Genomic DNA, 24,559 nt, shown 5'->3' with positions numbered 1-24,559 from the left:
AAAAATCCCTGCGGTGCCACGGTGCATTTTCTATTCAGTGAAGGCATATGGATCCCAAATCTAAGACCAGCGTACAAAAATTTCCAGAGGTCTTTATTTCACCTCGTGAAGTTAAGTGTGTCCATGTTTTTGGGGTGAGCATTTTGCGTATGCCTGAAGTAGTTCCGTGTCATTTTCTTCCCATAAATGTGCGGTCTGTGTCAACACTGAAAGTTGCCCTCATGCAACATAACAACATAATGGTAAAATAGTCCCAACATCATCGTCTTGGAAACAGAGTCTAGCCCAAACCACTTTGATTCATCCCATATTTAGCCTGTAGTATGAAGTGGGACGACACTACTGCCAAAAGGCACTAACGTGTACAGGGAGAAAAACAATAGGGAAAAGCAAATGTTTTAAGTGCTGGCCCCACAGAGAAACAGAGTAGTGTTGTTTTGGTACGTACCCAAATGGGACTTTATTTTCCTTTTCTTTTTTTACAGTGGACGTTACATTCATTTGGGGAAACTTGATCGGGCTGCCCGCAAATTATTAGAATCACATGTTTTTTAAATGCCCTGCTCTGGCATCGTGATGTAGTTACGGGGGCTGGAGGGGAGGGGGGAGTCTGTAAACTGCTGTGTATAACAGTCACTTATCACACATAGCAGAGAGGGTGGGAGGGAGAGAATGAGAGGGGGACAGAGTGAGATCAGGAGCCCTCTTTGAATACATTGACTATGCATCCATTCTTTTCAGTGATGTAGATCACTGATTTCAAATCATTGGATAAGTAAAACCAATGATTCAACTACATCACTTTCCACCAATCCAGCTATGTTATATTAGTGATTACTTGAGGGACAGGAGGGAATTATATATTTTCAAAAGGTCTCAGGAGAGAAATAGTGAGTGAGCGATGGAAGAGAGAAAGGCGGTGAGGCAAACGAGCAAGACCGAGACTAGAAACTAGCAAGTCCAGATGTGCCAGACTATTGAGCAATTTAAATATGTTTGATAAATGAGGCCCCTGAAATACTTGTTCCAGAGTTTGCTTAAACAGGGCCCATTAGCTTGATTCTCCCTGCTGCCCAACATCCTCCCAGTACTTAAAGGGGAAGTTCAGTGTTTTACATATACTGTACACAGTATATTGCTAAAGTTTGTAGTGGCTGTTTAGAGAAAACAAAACAATGGATTGCAGTTTCTCCTGGCCATATACTACCTTCAGTATGTGGTGCCATCTACATTTTAAGTTGTAAAATACTGAATTTTCTCTAACGCAGCTCGTTCCAAAACACACCAGATCAACTTTATTAGTGCTATGGCAGAGGAACAGAACAGTGCATGATGTGGGACTATCACATTTCACCAGCCGTCCTCGTTCCAGGTGTTAGAACGTTCTATTACGCTTGGTGGTAAAGTTTCCCCTAGGTAGAGATCTAGGACCAGCTTGCCTTCCCCAATCTATCCTTAACCATTGTGGGAAAAATGCTAAACTGACACAGAATCAGTTTCCAGGGTTAACTTTGTAAGCCCTCTATTACTCTCAGCTGATTTGGGATCAATTAAGAGAGGGAAGGAATACACAGGAGAGCCCTGGACTCTGTAAATTTAAATCAACGTTTTCCCTAATCGCTGTAAGAAATGTAAAGCGATTACGTGGCAGATGAGTGGGCTAGGGCTGCTTCCCAAATGGCACCCTGTTCCTTATATAGTGCACTGCTATTAACCAGGGCCCATTAGCGCTTTGGTCTAAAGTAGTGCACTATATAGGGAATAGGATGCCAAATGGGATGCAGATTGATTCTGCTCTTGGTCCATCTGGACCACAGAGTTGGAAGATTGAAGCTATATGAGCCTGGATAGTATAATGGGCTTTACTCGGTAATATGATGATTTGAAACAAATCCAGTTGTTTTGCTATGGAGTGTGAATGTACAGTGGCTTGCGAAAGTATTCACCCCCTTGGCATTTTTCCTATTTTGTTGCCTTACAACCTGGAATTAAAATAGTTTTTTCGGGGGTTTGTGTCATTTGATTTACACAACATGCCTACCACTTTCAAGATGCAAAATATATTTTTTGTGAAACAAACAAATAAGACAAAAAAAACAGAACTTGAGCATGCATAACTATTCACCCCCCCCCCCCCAAAGTCAATACTTTGTAGAGCCACCTTTTGCAGCAATTACAGCTGCAAGTCTCTTGGGGTATGTCTCTATAAGCTTGGCACATCTAGCCACTGGGATTTTTGCCCAAAACTGCTCCAAATCCTTCAAGTTGGATGGGTTCCGCTGGTGTACAGACATCTTTAAGTCATACCACAGATTCTCAATTGAATTGAGGTCTGGGCTTTGACTAGGCCATTCCAAGACATTTAAATGTTTCCCCTTAAACCACTCGAGTGTTGCTTTAGCAGTATACTTAGGATCATTCTCCTGCTGGAAGGTGAACCTCTGTCCCAGTCTCAAATTTCTGGAAGACTGTAACAAGTTTCCCTCAATAATTTCCCTGTATTTACCCCATCCATCATTCCTTCAATTCTGACCAGTTTCCCAGTCCCTGCCGGTGGAAAAACATCCCCAGAGCATGATTCTGCCACCACCATGCTTCACTGTGGGGACGGGATTTTCGGGGTGAGGGCAGGTTTTGGGTTTGCGCCAGACATAGCGTTTTCCTTGATGGGCAAAACGCTCCATTTTAGTCTCATCTGACCCGAGTACCTTCTTCCATATGTTTGGGGAGTCTCCCACATGCCTTTTGGTGAACACCAAATGTGTTTGCCTATTTTTTTTTCTTTAAGCAATGGCTTTTTCTGGCCACTCTTCCATAAAGCCCAGCTCTGTGGAGTGTGGTCCTATGGGCAGATACTCCAATCTCCGCTCTTTGTTGCCTCTGATTAATGCCCTCCTTGCCTGGTCTGTCAGTTTTGGTGGGCGGCCCTCTCTTGGCAGGTTTGTGGTGTCATATTCTTAAAACATTTTAATCATGGATTTAATGGTGCTCTGTGGGATGTTCAAAGTTTCTGATATTTTTTTATAACCCAACCCTGATCTGTACTTTTCCACAACTTTATCCCTGACCTGTTTGGAGAGCCCCTTACTTAGTGGTGTTGCAGACACTTTGGCCTTTCAGAACAGGTGTATACAGTTTAAGTCCGATGTTCACCTACACCTTAGCCAAATACATTTAAACTCAGTTTTTCACAATTCCTGACATCTTAGGTCAGTTAGGATCACTACTTTATTTTAAGAATGTGAAATGTCAGAATAAGTGATTTATTTCAGCTTTTATTTCTTTCATCACAGTCCCAGTGGGTCAGAAGTTTACATACACTCAATTAGTATTTGGTAGCGATGCCTTTAAATTGTTTAACTTATGTCTAACATGTCGGGTAGCTTTCCACAAGCTTCCCACAATAAGTTGGGTGAATTTTGGCCATTCCTCCTGACAGAGCTGGTGTAACTGGGTCAGGTTTGTAGGCCTCCTTGCTCGCACACGCTTTGTCAATTCTGCCCATACATTTTCTATAGGATTGAGGTCAGGGCTTTGTGATGGACAACAAAGTCAAGGTACTGGAACGGCCTTAAGCCATTTTGCCACAACTTTGGAAGTATGTTTGGGGTCCATTTGGAAGACCCATTTGCGACCAAGCTTTAACTTCCTGACTGATGTCTTGAAATGTTGCTTCAATATATCCAAAAATGTTCTTCCTCATGAAGCCATCTATTTTGTGAAGTGCCCCAGACCCTCCTGCAGCAAACCACCCCCACAACATGATGCTGCCACCCCCGTGCTTCACGGTTGGGATGGTGTTCTTCAGCTTGCAAGCTTCCCCCCTTTTCCTCCAAACATAAATGGTCATTATGGCCAAACAGTTCTATTTTTATTTAATCAGAATAGAGGACTTTTCTCCAAAAAGTACGATCTTTGTCCCCATGTGCAGTTGCAAACTGTAGTCAGGGTTTTTTTATGGCGGTTTTTGAGCAGTGGCTTCTTCCTTGCTGAGAGGCCTTTCAGGTTATGTCGACATAGGACTTGTTTTACTGTGGATATAGATACTTTTGTACCTGTTTCCTTCAGCATCTTCACAAGGTCCTTTGCTATTGTTCTGGGATTGATTTGTTGTTCTGGGATTGATTTGTCTCTAAGAGACAGAACGTGTCTCCATCCTGAGCGGTATGACGGCTGCATGGTCCCATGGTGTTTATACGTGCATACTATTGTTTGTACAGATGAACGTGGTACCTTCAGGCATTTGGAAATTGCTCCCAAGGATGAACCAGACATGTGGAGGTCAACGATTTGGCTGATTTCTTTTGATTTTCCCATGATGTCAAGCAAAGAGGCACCGAGCTTGAAGGTAGGCCTTGAAATAGATCCACAGATACACCTCCAATTGACTCAAATGATCAGAAGCTTCTAAAGCCATGACATAATTTTCTGGAATTTTCCAAGCTGTTTAAAGACACTGACTGTGAGATTTAAACTTAGTGTATGCAAACTTCTGACCGACTGGAATTGTGATTTATAAGTGAAATAATCTGTCTGTAAATAATTGTTTGAAAAATGACTTGTGTCATGCACAAAGTAGATGTCCTAACCGACTTGCAAAAACTATAGTTTGTTAAGAATAAATTTGTGGAGTGGTTGAAAAATGAGTGTATGTAAACTTCCGACTTCAACTGGGTATACTGAGATCATGTGACCGATCATGTGACACTTAAATTGCACACAGGTGGACTTTATTTGTCTAATTGTGACTTCTGATGGTAATTGGTTGCACCAGATCTTGTTTAGTTGCTTAATAGCAAAGGGGGTGAATACATATGCAAGCACCACTTTAGAATTTTTTGAAACAAGTTATTTTTTTCACTTGGACTATTTTGTGTATGTCCATTACATGAAATCCAAATAAAACTCCATTTAAATTGCAGGTTGTAATGCAACAAAATAGGAAAAACACCAAGGGGATGAATACTTTTGCAAGGCACTATCATTAGTATGAGTCCCAGATGGTGCACTTGACACTAGCAATGACAATGAGGTTACAAGCACCACATGTTTTGTTGTCCACTAATAACCAGGTTGAGAGAGGAGTACTGAGGTACAGTAACACATCCCCACTAAGTACACTTTCCTGCCACCCCAATCTCAATTCACACATAAAGTGTACTTCCTAGGGAACTAGGGCACTAACACACTCCTGGGCTTTACATCAATTCACCTTTTCTGTGATTCCTCACATCCTTTTCAATCATATTGGAGGAGATAGTCCAAGGTCCCTCCACTCTGACCTTTTTTCTAATGGGTTTTGAGAAGGTGAGGAGAGCGGATGTGACGAACCCAGGAAAGGTTAACTGAGAATGAGCCCTTGCCACTCTCCTGTCTGCAGCACCCATGTCAGTGAAGGAGGTTCTCCAGAGTCTGGTGGATTACAACATGGTGGACTGTGAGAGAGTGGGCACCTCAAACTACTATTGGGCCTTCCCCAGCAAGGCCCTGCACGCCCGCAAGCGCAGGTTGGAGGAGCTGGACAAGCAGGTGATTTTAACGGGTGTATTGTGGCCTATGGCGGTCTAAGCCAATGCCTCCAGAAATTATCTATCCCCTGTCGTCTATTTATCCTATTCAATAAACACAAAATATGTGTTTGGGACATCCCCCTCAATTGTGTGAGCTTCTCTGACACTGCAGGGGGGGGTATTTTGGTTTTCAATAGGGCAAAGTACACTGTCACCCCCCCCCCCCCATCTGACCTCTAACCTTAAGCTAATGCTGGGGGTCTACCGGCCTCTCCACCCCTCCAGTTTTAACAGCTTGCTAGGCTCTTTATCGAGTTCACGCTGGCGATTCACGTGGTTCTTATTACAGAACATCGCAGGCCTATAGACCTCACCACCTAGGTTGTCCCAAATGGCCCCCTATTCTCTATGTAGTGCAATACTTTTTACCAGGGCACATAACTAAATTACCCTACGTGCCCTGGTAAAAAGTATTGCACTACATAGAGAATAGGGGGGCCATTTGGGATGCTGCCCTTATCTGCATAGTCTCAAGCCCACAGACAGACCGGCGCATTTCCTGTCCGAAATGCGTTATCTGTTCTTAACTGTACTCTGATTTCTGTAGCTAGCACACCAAGCAGGCACACTTGTTTGCAGTAAAGCATATGCTTTCACTGTAAGTGGGAGTTAAAGGAATTACAACACTCAAACGTGATGACTTACGAAAAATAATTTAATGTTTGCACAAAACTCGAACTGTTCATGTTGTGTGATCAGTATTTTAATTTTGTTAATCAATGGCACTTTACATATCTTCAAAATAATGACTCAAGACAAAATCTAAATGTACCTAGACTGGCTTTGAGGTCCAGAGTTGAGTTTGAGGGGAGCAGTTAAGACCGCTGTCTTCATAGCACACACAGCCTACCATGTCGGCATGTGTTGGAAATCCAGCCCACAACCTACTGGCACAATCTTCTCTCCCATCTTCCCTGTCTTTCTCTCACTATCTCTATCCCCAACAAAAATAACATACGTAAGGAGTACATTGTCAACTCAGTGTCTCATTTGATCATGATCACGAGGAAGCTCTAGGTTCAGAACCAAAGTAGCCTACGTCTAAGACCTAATAATCTCATTGCAGAGTTGTGGTTAGGGACTCGTTATCAGTAGCAGCGCTGAAGGTGGTGGCGGTGTCACTTAAACAGTTGGTGGTCCTCTCGTTAGCATTTCATCCTTGTGATTACCAAGTTCCCCACGCCACAGACCAGACAGTATGAAGGCGTGTACTGGGCGGTGAATAAACTGCTTCTAGTCGCCAGTGGTGCAACTAATGCGGCGGCCGCCGAGTTGGATATTAAACACAGTGGCGTGAATATGTGGTCTGTTATCGGTGACATATTTATATGGGAACCCTACCGTCTCTCATTCTATAAACAGTGTACAAGGAAGGGGACTGTTTCTTTGTTTTATAGTTAAAGTTTTATTAAAATTGTATTTGAGTTATTGGTTTGTCACTGTCTGAACTTACTTAATACAAACCGTTTAATGCGAGTTATGATGTATAGAGAGATGTAAATTAAATGACACCCTATTCCCTGTGTAGTGCACTATTTTTGACCAGGGCCCATAGGGGGACAGAGCCAATGTGTAAGAATACTAACCAGTGCAGAATAATTTTGGCTCATAGTTCTTTGCCATGACTTTTGACTGAGTGAGAAATATTATAGCTGCCTGCCTCTTGCCTTCTGTTACCATGGGGATGACCGAGTTGAGGAGTATCCTGATTTTCATACCTGTGTCTACGGTATTACCGGAAGTGCACACACAGGGCACTATTTATTTTGACTGCACAAAACAATTCTTGGCAACAGGTATTTTGATCCAGGATGGGATTGAATGTCGCTGCTGTAACCAAGAAGCTTGATCTTGACATCTAGCCTCTTAGTTAACAAACCAAATGCAAGCTGGAGCACTGAGCTCGATATCATTTATTTGACATATCTTAGCTCTACTTAACTGAGCAGTACGCACCCCCGCAGTTATTGAAAATCATACCGTTGGTATTTCAAAATACTTTGATATACATTTATAAACGGTATACCGCCTAATGGCAGCTGTTTCATGCACACACGATTAAGAATTTGATCATGTGCTGTGTATGATTTAGTTATGTGCATGATTATTTAGTTCATATTCATGTGTGTGTGATGCATAGTTAAATGTGTGAAATTGAAGTTCAAGCCCACAAAACACAACATTGATGTGAAAATTAAATGTGTTCATTCGAAATGTATTTTCTCGCCATAGCATACCGAGGAGAAACAAAGGAAGATGTCTCTGCAGCAGGCTGTCGACAAATCAAAAGTAGGACGTGAAGAAACCGTAAGTACATTTACGCACACATGCCAGCCTTAGGGCAGCCATTTTATTGTCCTTCATTTTATCACTGAATTTATCACTGTCTCACAGCAAGACTTAATGATGAGTTATTTGTTTCTCTGCAATAATTTAGAGAAATTGTTTTTCTATTGTAAGATCTAAGGACTAGAATCCACACCTCTAAGGGGGGTTGGGGAGTGTATTTTGTTGCATATACAGTGCATTTGGAAAGTATTCAGACCCCTTGACTTTTTCCACATTTACATGGCAGCCTTATTCTAAAATGTATTAAATTGTTGTTCCCCCTCATAAATCTACACTCAATACCAATAAGGACAAAGCAAAAACAGGTTTTTAGAAATGTTTGCTAATTTATTAAGAATAAAAAATGGATAGGGAGCGTTGCTGCACAGCTATTTTCAGATCTTACCAGAGATGTTCAAGTCCGTGCTCTGGCTGGGCCACTCAAGGACATTCTGAGACTTGTTCCGAAGACACTCCTGCGTTGTTTTGGCTGTGTGCTTAGGGTTGTTGTCCTGTTGAAAGGTGAACCTTCGCCCCAGTATGAGGTCCTGAGCGACTGGAGCAGGTTTTCGTCAAGGATCTCTCTGTACTTTGCTCCGTTCATCTTTCCCTCGAACTTGACTAGTCTCCCAGTCCCCGCCGCTTAAAAACATCCCCACAGCATGATGCTGACACCACCAGGTTTCACAGTAGGGATGGTTTCCGGTTTCTTCCAGACGTGACGTTCAGAACAAAGAGTTCATTCTTTGTTTCATCAGACCAGAGAATCTTGTTTCTCATGCTCTGAGAGTCTTTAGGTGCCTTTTGGAAAACTCCAAGCGGGCTGTCGTGCCTTTTTTTACTGGTGGAGTGCTGCAGAGACGGTTGTCCTTCTTGAAGGTTCTCCCATCTCCACAGAGGAACTCTGGAGCTCTGTCAGTGACCATCGGGTTCTTGGTCACCTCCCTGACCAAGACCCTTCTCCCCCGATTGCTCAGTTTGGCCGGGCGGCCAGCTCTAGGAAGAGTCTTGGTGATTCTAAACTTCTTCCATTTAAGAATGATGGAGGCCACTGTGTTCATCGGGACCTTCAATGCTGTAGAAATGTTTTGGTACCCTTCCCCAGATCTGTGCCTAGACACAATCCTGTCTCGGAGCTCTACGAAAAAGTAATCTCTCCTCCTTCCAGGCTTTTTCTTCTTTGAACTTATATGGTGATTGGCATCTTAACTTTCATAGTACTACCACGATGACTGACAACACAGTTTGTCTTTCAATCACCCACGTGGGTATAACCAATGAGGAGATGGCACGTGGGTACATTCTTCTATAAACCAATGAGGAGATGGGAGAGGCAAGACGCACTGCAATCTGTCAGAAATTGAAAGGAATTATTATTTATTTTTTTGCCCTTGACAACGCAGACACTTGTTGATGTGCACAAGCAGTGTGGTGCAATAAATGAATAATATAGATTTCCAAATTTATTTTACAACTCGAGCGCACCCAATGCGAGCGGTGTAGGCAGGGTATTAGTGATGGGGGGGAATCAATCGTTACATTTTGGGATATTATTTTTGACAATGTATTTTTGACAATCTATTTTTGACAATGTATTGTTTTGACTATCACAATATTATTTTTGCGGTAGTTGGCTGTACCTGCACAAACGCCTTCCTTCATAGCTTGTTCTCAATCTTTTTAAATGGGGAGCCAATTTCCCTGACTGATCAAATATAATTTTATTTTGTCTCTCTGTAGCAGACATGGTGAGCAGTATGTTTGGAACATCGAATCGCAATAAAAATTCGGTATCGAATCGCAATACATATTGAATTGTGAGAATTGCAATCCGTATCATATCGGCATCTAAGTATGGTGATAATATCGTATCGGGAGACCCTGGCAATTCCCTGCCCTAATGTGTTTGCACACTTAGTGTGTGTGTGTGTCTGTCTTTTGGGTTTTCACCTCTGTGTGTGTGTGTGTCCACCTATAAAGGAGGAGCGGGCCACTCTTCTAAAGGAACTGCAGGCTCTGAGGGAGAAGAGGAGTCATCTGAAGGCAAAGCTGGAGAAGTACAGGGAGTGTGACCCGGAAGTGATCGAGGAGATGAGTGAGTACCCTGTAACCAGCCTCTGAAAAACATGGAGGCTGCGTCTCAATAATCTGACCTTTTTCCTGAAGTGTGCACTCGTTCACTACTCACCACAAATTTACAAGCATTGGATTAGTGTAGGAATGAGCTAGAGGGAGTTAACACCATTTTATTCCTCAAGTGCACACTTCAGGAACAAGGATTAGAGGAATCATTGGGATACACCTGGAAATACACCCAGATGTCCCTCCAAATGTCAGGCGTTAACTTTTTTTTATCCGTACTCCTTCTGGTTCTCGAGAAAGAGGCTATTTAGTATTTTATTTGTCATATCAACAAGAGTCCTGCTTCAACCACAAGCTCATTTGACTGGATTTTGAACCTTGCCCTCATTTTGTCTATCTTCAAACTTTCTCCATTGTTGAAGCCTCCCCATTCAAATTCAGTTTGGATCTAATTAATAAAAGGAGGGAATCAAATGAAACACCAGGTGCCTAGTCTGGACAGATGGCTCAATCCACAGCTGTCCATCAGGCAGGTGGAAGCCTGGACAGCATCCAAGAGAGAAAGCAATCAAGCAGCATCATACAAGTAGCCTACTTGCTTACATTTCTAAAATCTGGATCTGCTCCAGTGGGTAGAAATAGAATGGATAGATTGGACATGGACCCAGTCTAGCACAATGAAATAGGATCCATAGAACAGACACTCCTCATGATTAGTTATGGCTCATCCAAAATGGCGACGCCATCAGATTTGTGCACCTTGCAGTTGCGTGAAGCACGTAAAAAAGGCTAATAAATGATGCACTGAGAATCTAGTAAATCTAAGCTTCCCAGCTGTTCTAGTTCAGTGCCTTCCCCTCCTTGACTTCTCTGTTTTCACAACTTGCTCAGTTTAACCCATCTCTTAAAATCAGGAACTCCAACTAAGCCCATAGTTGTTATTGCATACACAACATGGCTGACCTCTTGGGCCTGCACAAAACTTAACCGGTCGGGATTGACAGCTTTTAACAGTCTGCCCGTGTCCTGATTTTATAGACTGTTTATTTTTACACACCTCTCAACTGGTATAGGCACTTGTATAGGCACAACTGATTGGCTATTTGGAGCCTAAAAAGGAATCGTTGTAGTGGCTTTGTGTGTGTGTGTCAAATCAAATTTTATACATATATATTTTATACATATATATTTTATACACATACACATAGTTAGCAGATGTTAATGCGAGTGTAGCGAAATGCTTGTGCTTCTAGTTCTGACAGTGATGTAATATCTAACAATTCACGAACATCTACCTAATACACACATCTAAAGGGGTGAATGAGAATATGTACATGTAAATATATGGATGAGCGAAGGTGCAATAGATGGTATAAAATACAGTATATACAGTACATGTGATTTGAATAATGTAAGATATGTAAACATATGTGGCATTATTTAGAGTGCATTGCATAAAGTGACTAGTGATCCATTTATTAGTGGCCTGTAATTGGGTCTCAATATAGGCAGCAGCCTCTCAGAGTTAATGATTGCTGTTAACAGTCTGATGGCCTTGAGATAGCTGTTTTTCAGTCTCTCGGTCCCAGCTTTGATGCACCTGTACTGACCTCGGGTTCTGGGTGGTAGCTGTGTGAACAGGCAGTGGCTCGGGTGGTTGTTGTCCTTGATGATATTTTTGGCCTTCCTGTGACATTGGGTGCTGTAGGTGTCATGGAGGGCAGGTAGTTTGCCCCCGGTGATGCGTTGTGCAGACCGCATCACCCTCTGGAGGGCCTTGCGGTTGAGGGTGGTGCAGTTGCCATACCAGGCTGTGATACAGCCCGACAGGATGCTCTCGATTGTGCATCTGTAAAAGTTTGTTAGGGTTTTGGGTGACAAGCCACAATTCTTCAGCCTCCTGAGGTTGAAGAGGCGCTGTTGCGCTTTCTTCACCACACTGTCTCTGTGGGTGGACCATTTCAGTTTGTCTGATGTGTACGCCGAGGAACTTAACTTTTCACCTTCTCCACTGCTGTCCCTTCGACGTGGATAGGGGGGTGCTCCCTCTGCTGTTTCCTGAAGTCCATGATCATCTGCTTTGTTTTGTTGCCATTGAGTGAGATGTTGTTTTCTTGACACCACACTCCAAGTGCCCTCACCACCTCCCTGTAGGCTGTCTCGTTGTTGTTGGTAATCAAGCCCACCCCTGTCGAGTCGTCTGCAAACTTGATGATTGAGCTGTAGCCCCACCCTTAACCCTTGCGAGGGTTAACTCGGAGAAGGGGAGAGGGGGGGGGCGCAAGTCCTTGTCAATGAACAGCATTTTTACATAGGTATTCCTTTTGTCCAGATGGGATTGTGCCGTGTGACGGCGATTGTGAACCTGTTGTGGTGGTATGTGAACTGAAGTGGGTCTTGGGTGGACGTTAAAGGTGGAGGTGATATGTTCCTTGGCTAGTCTCTCGAAGCACTTCATGATGATAGAAGTGAGTGCTACGGGGCGGTACTCAGTTCAGTTATCTTTGCCTTCTTGAAGCATGAGGGGACAACAGATTGGGATAGGGAGCGATTGAATCTGTCCGTAAACACACCAGCCAGCTGGGGTGCGCACGCTTGAAGGACTCTGCTAGGGATGCCGTCTGGGCCAGCAGCCTTGCGAGGGTTAACACGTTTAAATGTTTTACTCATGTCAGCCATGGAGAAGGAGAGAGTCCTAGTTAGCGAGCCGCGACGGTGGCACTGTATTATCCTCAAAGCAGTCAAAGAAGGCATTTTGCTTGTTTGTCTTGCGGCGGGAATAGCTGCGCTGTTTATATTCCCAGACCTCTTTCCATGGTAAATGTGGTGGTTCCCGCTTTCAGTTTTGTGCAAATGCCACCATCCATCCATGGTTTCTGGTAGGGTAGGTTTTAATAGTCAGTGGGTACAACGTCTCCAAGTCAGCATATAGGTTGATGTTGACCGGAACATATTTCAGTCCGATTAATCAAAACAATCTTGAAGCGTGGCTTCCGATTGGTCGGAGCAGCGTTGAATGGCTCTCGTCACTGGTTCATCCTGTTTGAGTTTCTGCCAATAAGACGGAAGGAGCAAGATGGCGTCGTGGTCGGATTTGCCGACGGGAGGGCGGGGGAGGGCTTTGTATGCATCGCGGAAGTTGGAGTAGCAGTGGTCGAGGGTATTGCGCATGCGCGTAGCTCAATCAATGTGCTGGAAGAATTTAGGGTAGACTTGTTCTCAGGATATATGGTTTCCAGTTTGCATATAGACGAGTGAAGTTCATTGATGACTGTCTTGGTGTCTGCTTGAGGGGGAATGTACACAGCTGTGACTATAACTGACGAGAATTGTATTGGTAGGTAAAATGGCCAGCACTTGATTGTAAGTAGTTCTAGATCGGGTGAGCAGAAGGACTTGAGTTCCTGTATATTATATACATATATATATATTATATTGTAAAGCATACATTCCCGCCCTTCCTTTTCCTAGAGAGGTGTTTATCTCCGTCGGCCCAATATATGGACAAGCAGAGTGCCTGTTTTTAGTCCAAGTGACTTTGCGTACCCATGTGACTCTAATTTGTGACTTGATTCATCTTGTCATCCTCTCTCCCTCAATGCTACGAGGACTCGCTATTGAGTTGTCAATCGCGAGGGCTGTGATTTTTATAGCCCCAACACTGCACTCCACGGCTCCGCTAGTGTCACTGAAGAAGCCATTACAGTCCAGAGTGACTTAACACGGACTGTGCTCAGAATTTGGGGGAAACATCTGGCCTCATGTCCATTACGAAGTCCCCTTGAAAAAACAGCCCATTTCCCAATGCTGTACTCACACGGCTAAACCGCTACAACAGCTGTGTGGCTCCCGCGACAGGGAACTCTTTTAGTCTGTTCTTTTATGGGTTGAATGGGTTCGATCCATTTTGCCTGTGCAATTGCTCTGCACATCAAAATAATAGGTGCAAGCGCACCAGTGAAGGCCCTTGCAGGTATGTGTTTAAGTTTCTATTAGTGGTATGTACGGGATACGGGACATATACTGTCCAACGAAATGCTTACATGCAGGTTCATTCTTGACAATGCAACAACAATAACAAAGAATACGGACAAGGTAAAAGGCTCACTAGAATAGAATAAACATTTTAGCATGAGTGCCTTCTGAAAGTATATGCCCCCCCTTAACGATCTGGCCTTAATGGCTGTGTTCCTAGGTTCCCTTTCTAGGGAGTTTTTCCTAGCCACCTTGCTTCTACATCTGGATTGCTTGTTTGCTCTTTGGTGTTTTAGGCTGGGTTTCTGTATAAGCACTTTGTGACATCTGATGTAAAAAGGGTTTTATAAATACATTTGATTGACCCCTTGATTTTTTCCCCACATTTAGTTACAAAGTGGGATTCAAATGGTTGTGTTGTAATGTTTTGTCAACGATCTACACACGACTCAAAGAACTATTAACATTTGTAAAAAGAGATATGAAAAATAAAATGCATAATGTCTTGATTTTAGATAAGTATTTAAACCCCTGAGTCAATGCATGTTAGAATCACCTTTTGGCAGCGATTACAGCTATGAGTCTTTCTGGGTAAGTCTCTAAGAGCTTTCCATACCTGGATTGTGCACCATATGCCCATTTATTTATTCAACAATTTTCAGGTTTTGCCATAGATTTTCACTTAAATCTGCTTGAAAATCTAACTTGGCCACTCGGGAACAGTCACCATCTTCTTGGTAAGTAACTCCAGTGTAGATTTGGCCTTGTGTTTTAGGTTATTGTCCTGCTGAAAGGTGAACTCATCTCCCAGCGTCTGGTGGAAACCAAATTTTGCTCTATTTTTTTATTCTGTAAAGTCTTCCTCCTTTTCACTCTGTCAATTAGGTTAGTATTGTGGAGTAACTACAATGTTGATCCATCCTAAGTTCCTTATCACAGCCATTAAACTATAACTGTTTTAAAGTCACCATTGGCCTCACAGGGAAATCCCTGAGTGGTTTCCTTCCTCTCCAGCAACTGAGTTAGGAAGGACACCTGTATCTTTGTAGTGACTGGGTGTATTGATACACCATCCAAAGTGTAATTAAGAACAGCCCCATGCTGAAAGGGATATTCAATGTGGGCGGGAATGTCCATAGGGGGAGTAAGAGGGGGGACAGCTGATTAGTGGTGGCTATTCAGCAGCCTGATGGTCTGAGGGTAAAAACTATTGGCCAGTCTTTCAGTTTTTGCCATGATGCTCCTGCACTGCTTTCGTCTGAGTGATTGATGCGGGGAGAACAGGGCGTGGCTGGGGTACCTGATGATCTTCTTGGCCTTCCTGCGACACCTGGTGTTGTCTGTGTCCTGTAGGGCAGGCAGTGTACACCCAATGGTGCATTCAGCTGCACGTATCACCCTCTGAAGAGCCTTGCGGTCTGTGAAGAGCCTTGCTGTACCAGGCTGTGATACGGCCTGACCGTATGCTCTAGATGGTGCTCCTGTCGAACACTGAGAGCCCTCGGGGACAGGACAAATTTCTTCAGCATCCTGAGGTTGAAGAGTTGCTGTCGTGCCTTCACTACGGTGTCTGTGGGGTTAGACCATTTCAGCTTCTCTGACATGTGTACGCAGAGGAATTTGAAATTATTGACCGCCTCAACGATTGCCCCGTCCATGAGGATGGGAGCGTGTCCAACATGGTTCTTCTTGAAGTCCACAATCAGCTCCTTTGTTTTGCTAACGTTGAGGGAGACGTTTACCGGGCACCATGCCGTCCGAGTGCCTACCTCCTCCCTGTAGGCTGGGTCTTCGTTGTTGGTGATGTTGATCTTCGTTGTCTTCAGGTAACTTGATGATGGAGTTGGAACTACCCATGCAGTTGTGGGTATGCAGAGAATGCAGGAGGGGACTGAGGATGCACCCTTGTGGGGCCCTCGTGTTGAGGATCAGTGTCAAGGTAATGTTGCCTCCCTTCACCACCTGGGCTTGGCATGTCAGGAAGTTCAGGACTCCGTTGCATAGGGAGGAGTTCAGACCCAGAGCTGTGAGCTTTGTTGTCGATGAACAGCATCCTTCCATATACATCACACATATATTCCTTTTGTCCAGGTCGGTAAGGGCAGTGAAAAGGTGAATGCGTCGTCCATGGATCTGTCAGGGCGGTAGGCGAATTGGAGAGAGTCGGGGAGGGAGGAGGTGATATGGTCTTTGACTAGCCTTGAAGCATTTGATGACTGAAGTGAGTGCTACTGGTCTTGTAGTCTTTCAGTTCAGTTACTTTCACTTTCTTGGGCAACAGGGATGATGGTAGAAATCTTAAAGCAGGTGGGTATAGAGGCCTGAGCTAGGTAGAGATTGAAAATGTCAGAACACAACAGCCAGCTGGTCTGCACATGACAATTCTGTGGAGTTGATGAGGGGAGGATGGCTCATAATGTCTGGAATGGAGTCAATGGAATGGTATCAACCATCTGGTTCCACATTTCAGCTTTTCTTATGAGCCGTCCTTCCCTCAGCAGCCTCCACTGACACAATAGCTGTTAGCAAAGGTGTCAGCTAAAGGTGACCTGCTTGCAGGGCTTTGTAGTCTTGCATGATGTCTACATTGAGGCTAATTAGCATTTTGGAATCAGTGAATAGAGCTGAATATATTAACAAGTCACCTTGTCCGAGAGATTTACATGGTTATCAAAACATCACGACAGATTAAACCTACACGAAACACAGCACTTGTTTTAAGTGTTCCTAAAATCCCCTATGGGAAAAATGAAAGGTGGAGAAATTATTGGAACCATTTCCCTGTTTTGACCACTAGGTTTTATGGGTATTATGACACCTCCACTATGGGGCTCTATAACAAAGGGGTTGAATACTTAATGACTCAAGATATTTCAGCTTTTCATTTTTAATTAATTTGTAAAAATGTCAAAACGTAATTCCACTTTGACATGGAGTATTGTGTGTAGACCAGTACCCCAAAATCTAAATTTTATCCATTTTAAATTTGAGAACAACACAATGTGTAAAAAGTCCAGGGGTGTGAATACTTTCTGAAGGCATTGTAATAAAGGAAGGCACAATTTAATATTTACACTTGTTTTGGGTAAGGGGGGATTGGGGAACTGTTAAAATTGTGCAGTATTTCGCAATCATAGTGTGTGTGTGGCATGAATGTATGTGTGAGCAAGTGCATGTTCGTGTGCATTGCAACCACTGAAGGCATCCCCCATCACTCATTTGTCTTGACACCCCGTGTGTGTATTCTGCTTAAGCCTGAATGATGAGGAGTGAAAGTCGAATAACGTGATCCATATCCTACAGATGCATGGCACTCCCAGATGGAAGGCTGGAGGGAGGGAGGGAGGGACCTCCCCTATTCTGGTTCACCCTGCTAGTGGGTTTACCCACATGTCCTTCAGGAACTGATTGATTCTGGTGACACCGTTGTCGGCAGTGTGAACCGAATACCCTGGCGCAGGCGGATGCCAAGGAGGTCTCCGCCCCTACCACTTCGCCCTTCTCTCTTTTTCACCACCATCTACAGTGAGGGAAAAAAGTATTTGATCCCCCTGCTGATTTTGTACGTTTGCCGACTGACAACGAAATGATCAGTCTAGAATTTAATGGTAGGTTTATTTGAACAGTGAGAGACAGAATAACAACAACAAAAATCCAGAAAAATACATGTCAAAAATGTTATAAATTGATTTGCATTTTAATGATGGAAATAAGTATTTGAACCTGTGCAAAACATGACTTAGTACTTGGTGGCAAAACCCTTGTTGGCAATCAGAGGTCAGACGTTTCTTGTAGTTGGCCACCAGGTTTGCACACATCTCAGAAGGGATTTGGTCCCACTCCTCTTTGCAGATCTTCTCCAAGTCATTAAGGTTTCGAGGCTGACGTTTGGAAACTTGTACCTTCAGCTCCCTCCACAGATTTTCTATGGGATTAAGGTCTGTAGACTGGCTAGGCCACTCCAGGACCTTAATGTGCTTCTTCTTGAGCCAATCCTTTGTTGCCTTGGCCATGTGTTTTGGGTCATTGTCATGCTGGAATACCCATCCACGACCCATTTAATGCCCTGGCTGAGGGAAGGAGGTTCTCACCCAAGACTTGACGGTACATGGCCCCGTCCATCGTCCCTTTGATGCGGTGAAGTTGTCCTGTCCCCTTAGCAGAAAAACATCCCCAAAGCATAATGATCCACCTCCTTGTTTGATGGTGTTCTTGGGGTCATAGGCAGGATTCCTTCTCCTCCAAACACGGTGAGTTGAGTTGATGCCAAAGAGCTCCATTTTGGTCTCATCTGGCCACAACACTTTCACCCAGTTGTCCTCTGAATCATTCAGATGTTCATTGGCAAACTTCAGATGGGCAGGGGGACCTTGCGGGCATTGCAGGATTTCAGTCATTCACGGCATAGTGTGTTACCAATTTGTTTTCTTTGACTATGGTCCCAGCTGCCTTGAGATCATTGACAAGATCCTCCCGTGTAGTTCTGGGCTGATTCCTCACCGTTCTCATGATCATTGCAACTCCACGAGGTGAGATCTTGCATGGAGCCCCAGGCCGAGGGAGATGGACAGTTATTTTGTGTTTCTTCCATTTGTGAATAATCGCACCAACTGTTGTCACCTTCTCACCAAGCTGCTTGGCGATGGTCTTGTAGGACATTCCAGCCTTGTGTAGGTCTACAATCTTGTCCCTGACATCCTTGGAGAGCTCTTTGGTCTTGGCCATGGTAGAGAGTTTGGAATCTGATTGATTGCTTCTGTGGACAGGCGTCTTTTATAAAGGTAACAAGCTAAGATTAGGAGCACTCCCTTTAAGAGTGTGCTCCTAATCTCAGCTCATTACCTGCATAAAAGACACCTGGGAGCCAGAAATCTTTCTGATTGAGAGGGGGTCAAATACTTATTTCCCTCATTTAAAATGCAAATCAATTTATAACATTTTTGACATGCGTTTTTCTGGATTTTTTGTTGTTGTTATTCTGTCTCTCACTGTTTAAATAAACCTACCATTTAAAATGATAGATTTAACATTTCTTTGTCAGTGGGCAAACGTACAAAATCAGCAGGGGATCAAATACTTTTTCCCCCCTCCCTGTATCTGTCCCCCACAGCTGTCTCGTTGCCGGAGGGGCTCCACAAGGCTTGGGCGTTCAGTCCTGCACACATTTTCACATGATTGTATTTCCAAAGCTGCTTGTGATTCTTGTGAGGTTATAGGACACCGTGTTGTCTAGGTTCAAATGAGGTGTGGATTCAGCCTGCAGAGTGTGCTAAGGCCAAGCATTCCTAGAGTCTGGTTCTGGTCTAGCAGAAGGCTGTGGGCATAGGGGTTCATTAAGAACCTACTATTAGACTTGCTATCAAGAGATTTTGACACTTGATAAAACTGAGTTGAACTGAATTAAACAAATGTTTTACATTGAAGGACTCAGTCAAGGGAAACAATTAAATAATTAAAAGCAAATAGACTTCAAACCTCAAAGGACATTTGTATAACAAATAATACAAAACCATCACGGGGGGGGGGGGGGATGAACATTATTACTGTAAATATTATGCAGCTGAGCTATACTTTGCTGTGTTGGGGCCTACAGGTGAGTCTGCTTTGAGTTAACAATTAGCCAGTAGCAATGATATCCTCGTAGTTGGAGAAGCTTGCTTTGAGTTTGAGTTATGGATAGGCCAGGCCTCTGCTGTTTATGATCGCTAGGTATGCTTCTCTCCTTAGACATTCTTGTCAGCTTTGCCCACAGGATTTAGTCTCAGTAGAGATGTAGTACACACTGGAGCTGAAATGGCTCCATCTAGAATATTGCTCTTGCACAGAGAGCTGAAGATCATCTCATCTTGCATCAGATCTCCTGGTCGGCTCCTTGGGGTGTTGGCCCTCATTCTTGATGCTAGGACCATGACCCCTGAGGGTGTCTGTATTAACATAGAGCTCCATGATCTTTTCCTCTGCCTCACCACTGTCAGTGGTGTCCATAGATACTCAGACTTCTCCACTACTTATGTCACTGAGTTACCCCCAAAAAACAAATGTCTGCACTATACTCTTGCATGGGTCTCTGCTCAAATCAAATAGAATTTTATTGCTCGCGTACACATTTTGCAGATGTTATCGCGGTGTACCAAAATGCTTATGTTCTTATCTCCAACATTAATACCTTAAAATACAGAAGTTCTGTGAAAATACTGGCCAGTTATATGCTGTATTACCTATCTCCCTCAGTAAACAGGATGCTATGATAGGAAGACAGACTTGCAAAAAAGAGCTTTGACCTTTGAAAACAATGGCAAAAAAAAACTCGCTCTTTTGAAAAAGGTCATCAGTGTGTTGTCGGCTAAGTGAAACACTTCTCTGCAATGGCATTTTGACTTTCGATACAAACTCGGGCTTGAGCAGAGTTTTTAAAAAGTTTTTCCACATTGATCAAAATAACAAACAAATTCTTAAAAGCTCATTCTATTCAATCATGTTCCAATATGCCTGTGACTTCCTAATAGAATTTGATCTCACTTTCAGGGCTGTACAGTGCGATCATTTTACTCACACATGTGGAATTAAAGTAGTTTTACCTTTAAGTGGTGAGGCAACTTGGGAGTGTAGCTTGCTAGCTGACTCACTTGACTGCTGACTTTGATTGAGAAACCACTAATGTAATGGAAAGTAACAGTTTCCAGTTTAAGTATTCACACCCCTTTGCTATGACACTCCGAATTGAGCTCAGGTGCACCAATTTCATCTTTGAGATGTCACTACAACTTGATTAGATTACACCTGTGGCCAATTAATTTGTTGGACATGATTTAGAAAGAAAACACACCTGTCTATAGAAAGTCCCACAGTTGACCAAGCATGTCAGAACAGAAACCGTACCATGAAGTCCAAGGAACTGTCTGTAAGTCTCCAACAGAATTGGAGACTTACAGACAGCCTACAGCTGGCTCTCTGACCAAACTGAGCAACTGGGTAAGAAGGATCTTGGTCATGGAGGTGAAGAACCCAATGACCACTCTGACAGAACTACAGAGTTCCTTGGCTGAGATGGGAGAACCTGCCAGAAGGACAACAGTCTCTACAGCACTTCACCAATCTGGGCTTTCTGGGAGAGTGGCCAAACGGAAGGCACGACGGCATGCTTGAAGTTTGCAAAATGGCAAGAGAAAGAGATTGATCATAAGGCAAAAGATTCTGTGGTCTGAGACACAAATTTAGCTATTTGGCCTGAATGAAAAGCGCCATGTCTGGAGAAAACCAGGCACAGCTCATCACCCATCTAACACCATCCCTACTGTGAAGCATGGTGGTGGCAGCATCATGCTATGGGGATGCTTTTCAGCGGAAGGGACTGGGAGACTGGTAAGGATAGAGGGAACAATGAATGGACCCAAATGCAGGCAAATCCTTGATGAGAACCTGCTTCAAAAAGCAAAACAACCTTAGAATGGGACAAAGATTTACGTTCTAACAGGACAATGACTCCCAAACATACAGCCAAAGCAACGCTGGAATGGCTTCAGAACAAGAATGTGAAAGTCCATGAGCGGCCCATGCAAAGCCCAGACTTGAATCCCATTGAAAATCTGTGGAAAGACTTGATTGCTGTTCACCGCCGCTCCCCGTCTAACTTAAGAGCTTGAGAAAATTTGCAAGGAAGAATGGGAGAAAATCACCAAATCCAGATGTGCAGAGCTGATAGACATACCCAAGGGCGACCATCTCACAGATCCAAAAGGGCAGTTCACTGCATTCTCCTCTCGGGTAGAAAAATGGGTCCATCACTCTGCAGTCTGCCATGAGAACTCAGGTTCTCCTCCTCTCTCCTCCCTGTAGACAGAGGTGTGTCATCCGCCAATGTTTATGATCACCAGGTCTGCTTTCCTGCCAGGATTTAGTCTCAGTAGAGATGAAGTACAAACTGGAGCTAAAATGTCTCCATCCCAGTTTCTCTAGCCCAGAGAGCTTTTCTTGTAGACTGACAATCACTTTATTATAGTGTACACTCAGGCCTATCATCTCAGCCAGCAGGACAACAGCCCCAGACACACTGCAGCAACTTTGTACTGTCTGGACTGCTGATCTTCTGCTCGTCTCTTTGGGGTGTTGCCATTTTGTCTCATTGCTGGGATCATGACACCTGAGGGTGCCTGCACTGTTGTAGACATTGACAAGATGCTTCTGTATGTATTCATATTTACTCTTCTCTGCTTCACCCCTGTCAATGCTGTCTTTGTTGTCATAAATACTCTCAGACCTTTCCATCTCCATGTACTACCTATGGCCTTCCGATTCAACCAGAATGTCTTTACTGCTGTCCTAATACATGTCTCTTTGTCTGTGACAGTTCTGTTTAGTTAGGGACTTCCTGTCAAACCAGGAAGAGAAAGGCTTCTATATGTGAATGGCTGCAGTGCGGTTATTTTAAGTTCAGGCGGACAGATTGCTCCGCCAAAAAAGCATGAGGCGTGTCCCTTTGGTTGAGGAGTGGGCCTAGCATATTCATCATTGAAAATTATGGCAAAAAAATATACTAGTTCAGTACACACAGTGTAACTTCCAGAGTGAGACTAACTTATTTTATTAAAATGTTTTATTTAACCTTTTATTTAACTAGGCAAGTCAGTTAAGAACAAATTCTTATTTTACAATGACGGCCAAACCCTCCCCTAACCCGGACGACGCTGGGCCAATTGTGCGCCGCCCTTTGGGAGTCCCAATCACGGCCGGTTGTGATACAGCCCGGGATCGAACCAGGGTCTGTAGTGATGCCTCTAGCACTGAGATGCAGTGCCTTAGACTACTGCGCCACACAGGAGTCCAAACCTTATATCCTGCATGTGGTTCTTCAATTGACCCAAAAATTGACCCTTTGCTGTCAAAGGCAACATGACTCAGAAAAGCACTGAGTTTTATTGTATTATAATAAACAAAAAGATAAACGCAACATGTAAAGTGTTGGTCCCATGTTTCATGAGCTTAAATAAAAAATCCCTGACATTTTCCATAAGCACAAAAAGCTGATTTCTCTCCTAAAGATACCTAAAGTTAATGGAGCATGCAATTGGCATGCTGACTGCAGGAATGTCCACCAGAGCTGTTGCCAGAATTTTGTTAATTTCTCTACCTTAAGCCTCCTCCAACGTTGTTTTAGAGAATTTGGCAGTACGTCCAACCAGCCTCACAGCCGCAGACCACATGTAACCACGCCAGCCAAGGACCTTCATGTGCGGCTTCTTCACCTGGGGGATTGTCTGAGACCAGCCACCCAGACAGCTGATGAAGCTGTGGGTTTGCACAACCAAAGAATTTCTGGAATTAAAGTGTCAGAAATCGTCTTGGGAAGCTCACCTGCGTGCTTGTCGTCCTCACCAGAGTCTTGACCTGACTGCATTTTGGCGTAGTAACAGACTTGAGTGGGCAAATGCTCACTGTGTGTATGTGGGCAAATGTTCACTGTGCGTGTGTGGGCAAATGCTCACTGGCATGCTGAAGAAGTGTTTTCTTCAGCGTTTCAACTTTACCGGGCAGACCGAGATCCTGAGGCCCATTGTTGTGCTATTCATCTGCCACCATCACCGCATGTTTCATTCAGCATGATAAAGCCCCATGTTGCAAAGATCTGTACACAGTTCCTGGAAGCTGAAAATGTCCCAGTACTTCCATGGCCTGCATACTCACCAGACATGTCACCCATGTGAGCATGTTTGGGATGCTCTGGATTGCAGTGTACGACAGCGTGTTCCAGTTCCCGCCAATATCCTGCAACTTCACACAGTCATTGAAGAGCAGTGGCACAACATTCCACAGACCACAATCAACAGCCTGCTCAAATCTATGTGAAGGAGATGTCGTGCTGCATGAGGCAAATGGTGGTCACACCAGATACTGACTGGTTTTCTGATCCACACCCCTATTTCAGTCAGTTGTTTTTTAAGGTATCTGTGACCAACAGATGCATATCTGTATTCCCAGTCACGTGAAATCCATAGGTTAGAGACCATTTATTTAAATTGTCTGATATGAACTGTAAGTCTGTAATATCTTTGTTGCGTTTTTATCGTTTTGTTCAGTGTAGGTAAAACAGCAGCAGATTTACTTTTAAAAGCCTGTCAGTCAACACTCATGTCCATTTTTAACCTGAATTTCAGTTTTTTTAAGCTCAACTAGCTTCAGCAGTTTTAAATTGATCTACACTGCTACTTGTCTTAACTTGCCATCCTTTTAGCAGCATCGGAGACTGCTACATCAAGGATCGGTAAACAACTCCCTTCTAAAGCACAGCAACTCTTGTCGTTATTGCCAGGGACAACATTTACACACAGGCACTATGGATATACTGTAAGTCCGCAATTGATGTTTAATCTTGGTTATAAATTCAGGGTTTAGTGTTAAGACTGACATGAGTGCTTTGTTTGGTAAGAGCTATGATAGCGTGGTGCTTTGTAGAAGAATAGAGTTCAGTTAAAGTGTCTTTCAGCTTCAATCGGATTGCTTAAGTAAAATGTTTAAACAAAAATACTAGACCAGCATCAAAACTGTGTGGACATAAACCTTGACTTATGCTTACTTATATTATACATTTTATGCTTACTTAAACACTG

At 43.6% G+C, this 24,559-nt stretch overlaps 1 protein-coding gene across 4 annotated transcripts in view; it reads left to right on the top strand.

Moving 5' to 3' along the window:
- LOC109894198 (meiotic nuclear division protein 1 homolog) overlaps window positions 1-24,559 on the top strand; it is a 32,893-nt gene that overhangs the window by 5,068 nt on the left and 3,266 nt on the right. For 3 of the 4 annotated variants that reach the window (XM_031828500.1, XM_020487484.2, XM_020487485.2), the window contains 3 exons: window positions 5,381-5,529; window positions 7,803-7,877; window positions 9,879-9,993. In XM_031828500.1, the coding sequence (XP_031684360.1) occupies window positions 5,386-5,529; window positions 7,803-7,877; window positions 9,879-9,993 (334 nt within the window). In that variant the 5' untranslated portion in view covers window positions 5,381-5,385. The remainder of the gene's footprint in view (window positions 1-5,380; window positions 5,530-7,802; window positions 7,878-9,878; window positions 9,994-24,559) is intronic. The other variant, XM_020487486.2, reaches the window with a different exon arrangement.

Source organism: Oncorhynchus kisutch, linkage group LG7 (genome assembly GCF_002021735.2).
Source record: "Oncorhynchus kisutch isolate 150728-3 linkage group LG7, Okis_V2, whole genome shotgun sequence".
Classification (NCBI taxonomy): Eukaryota; Metazoa; Chordata; class Actinopteri; order Salmoniformes; family Salmonidae; genus Oncorhynchus; species Oncorhynchus kisutch.
This window is presented reverse-complemented; position numbering and strand designations above follow the sequence as displayed.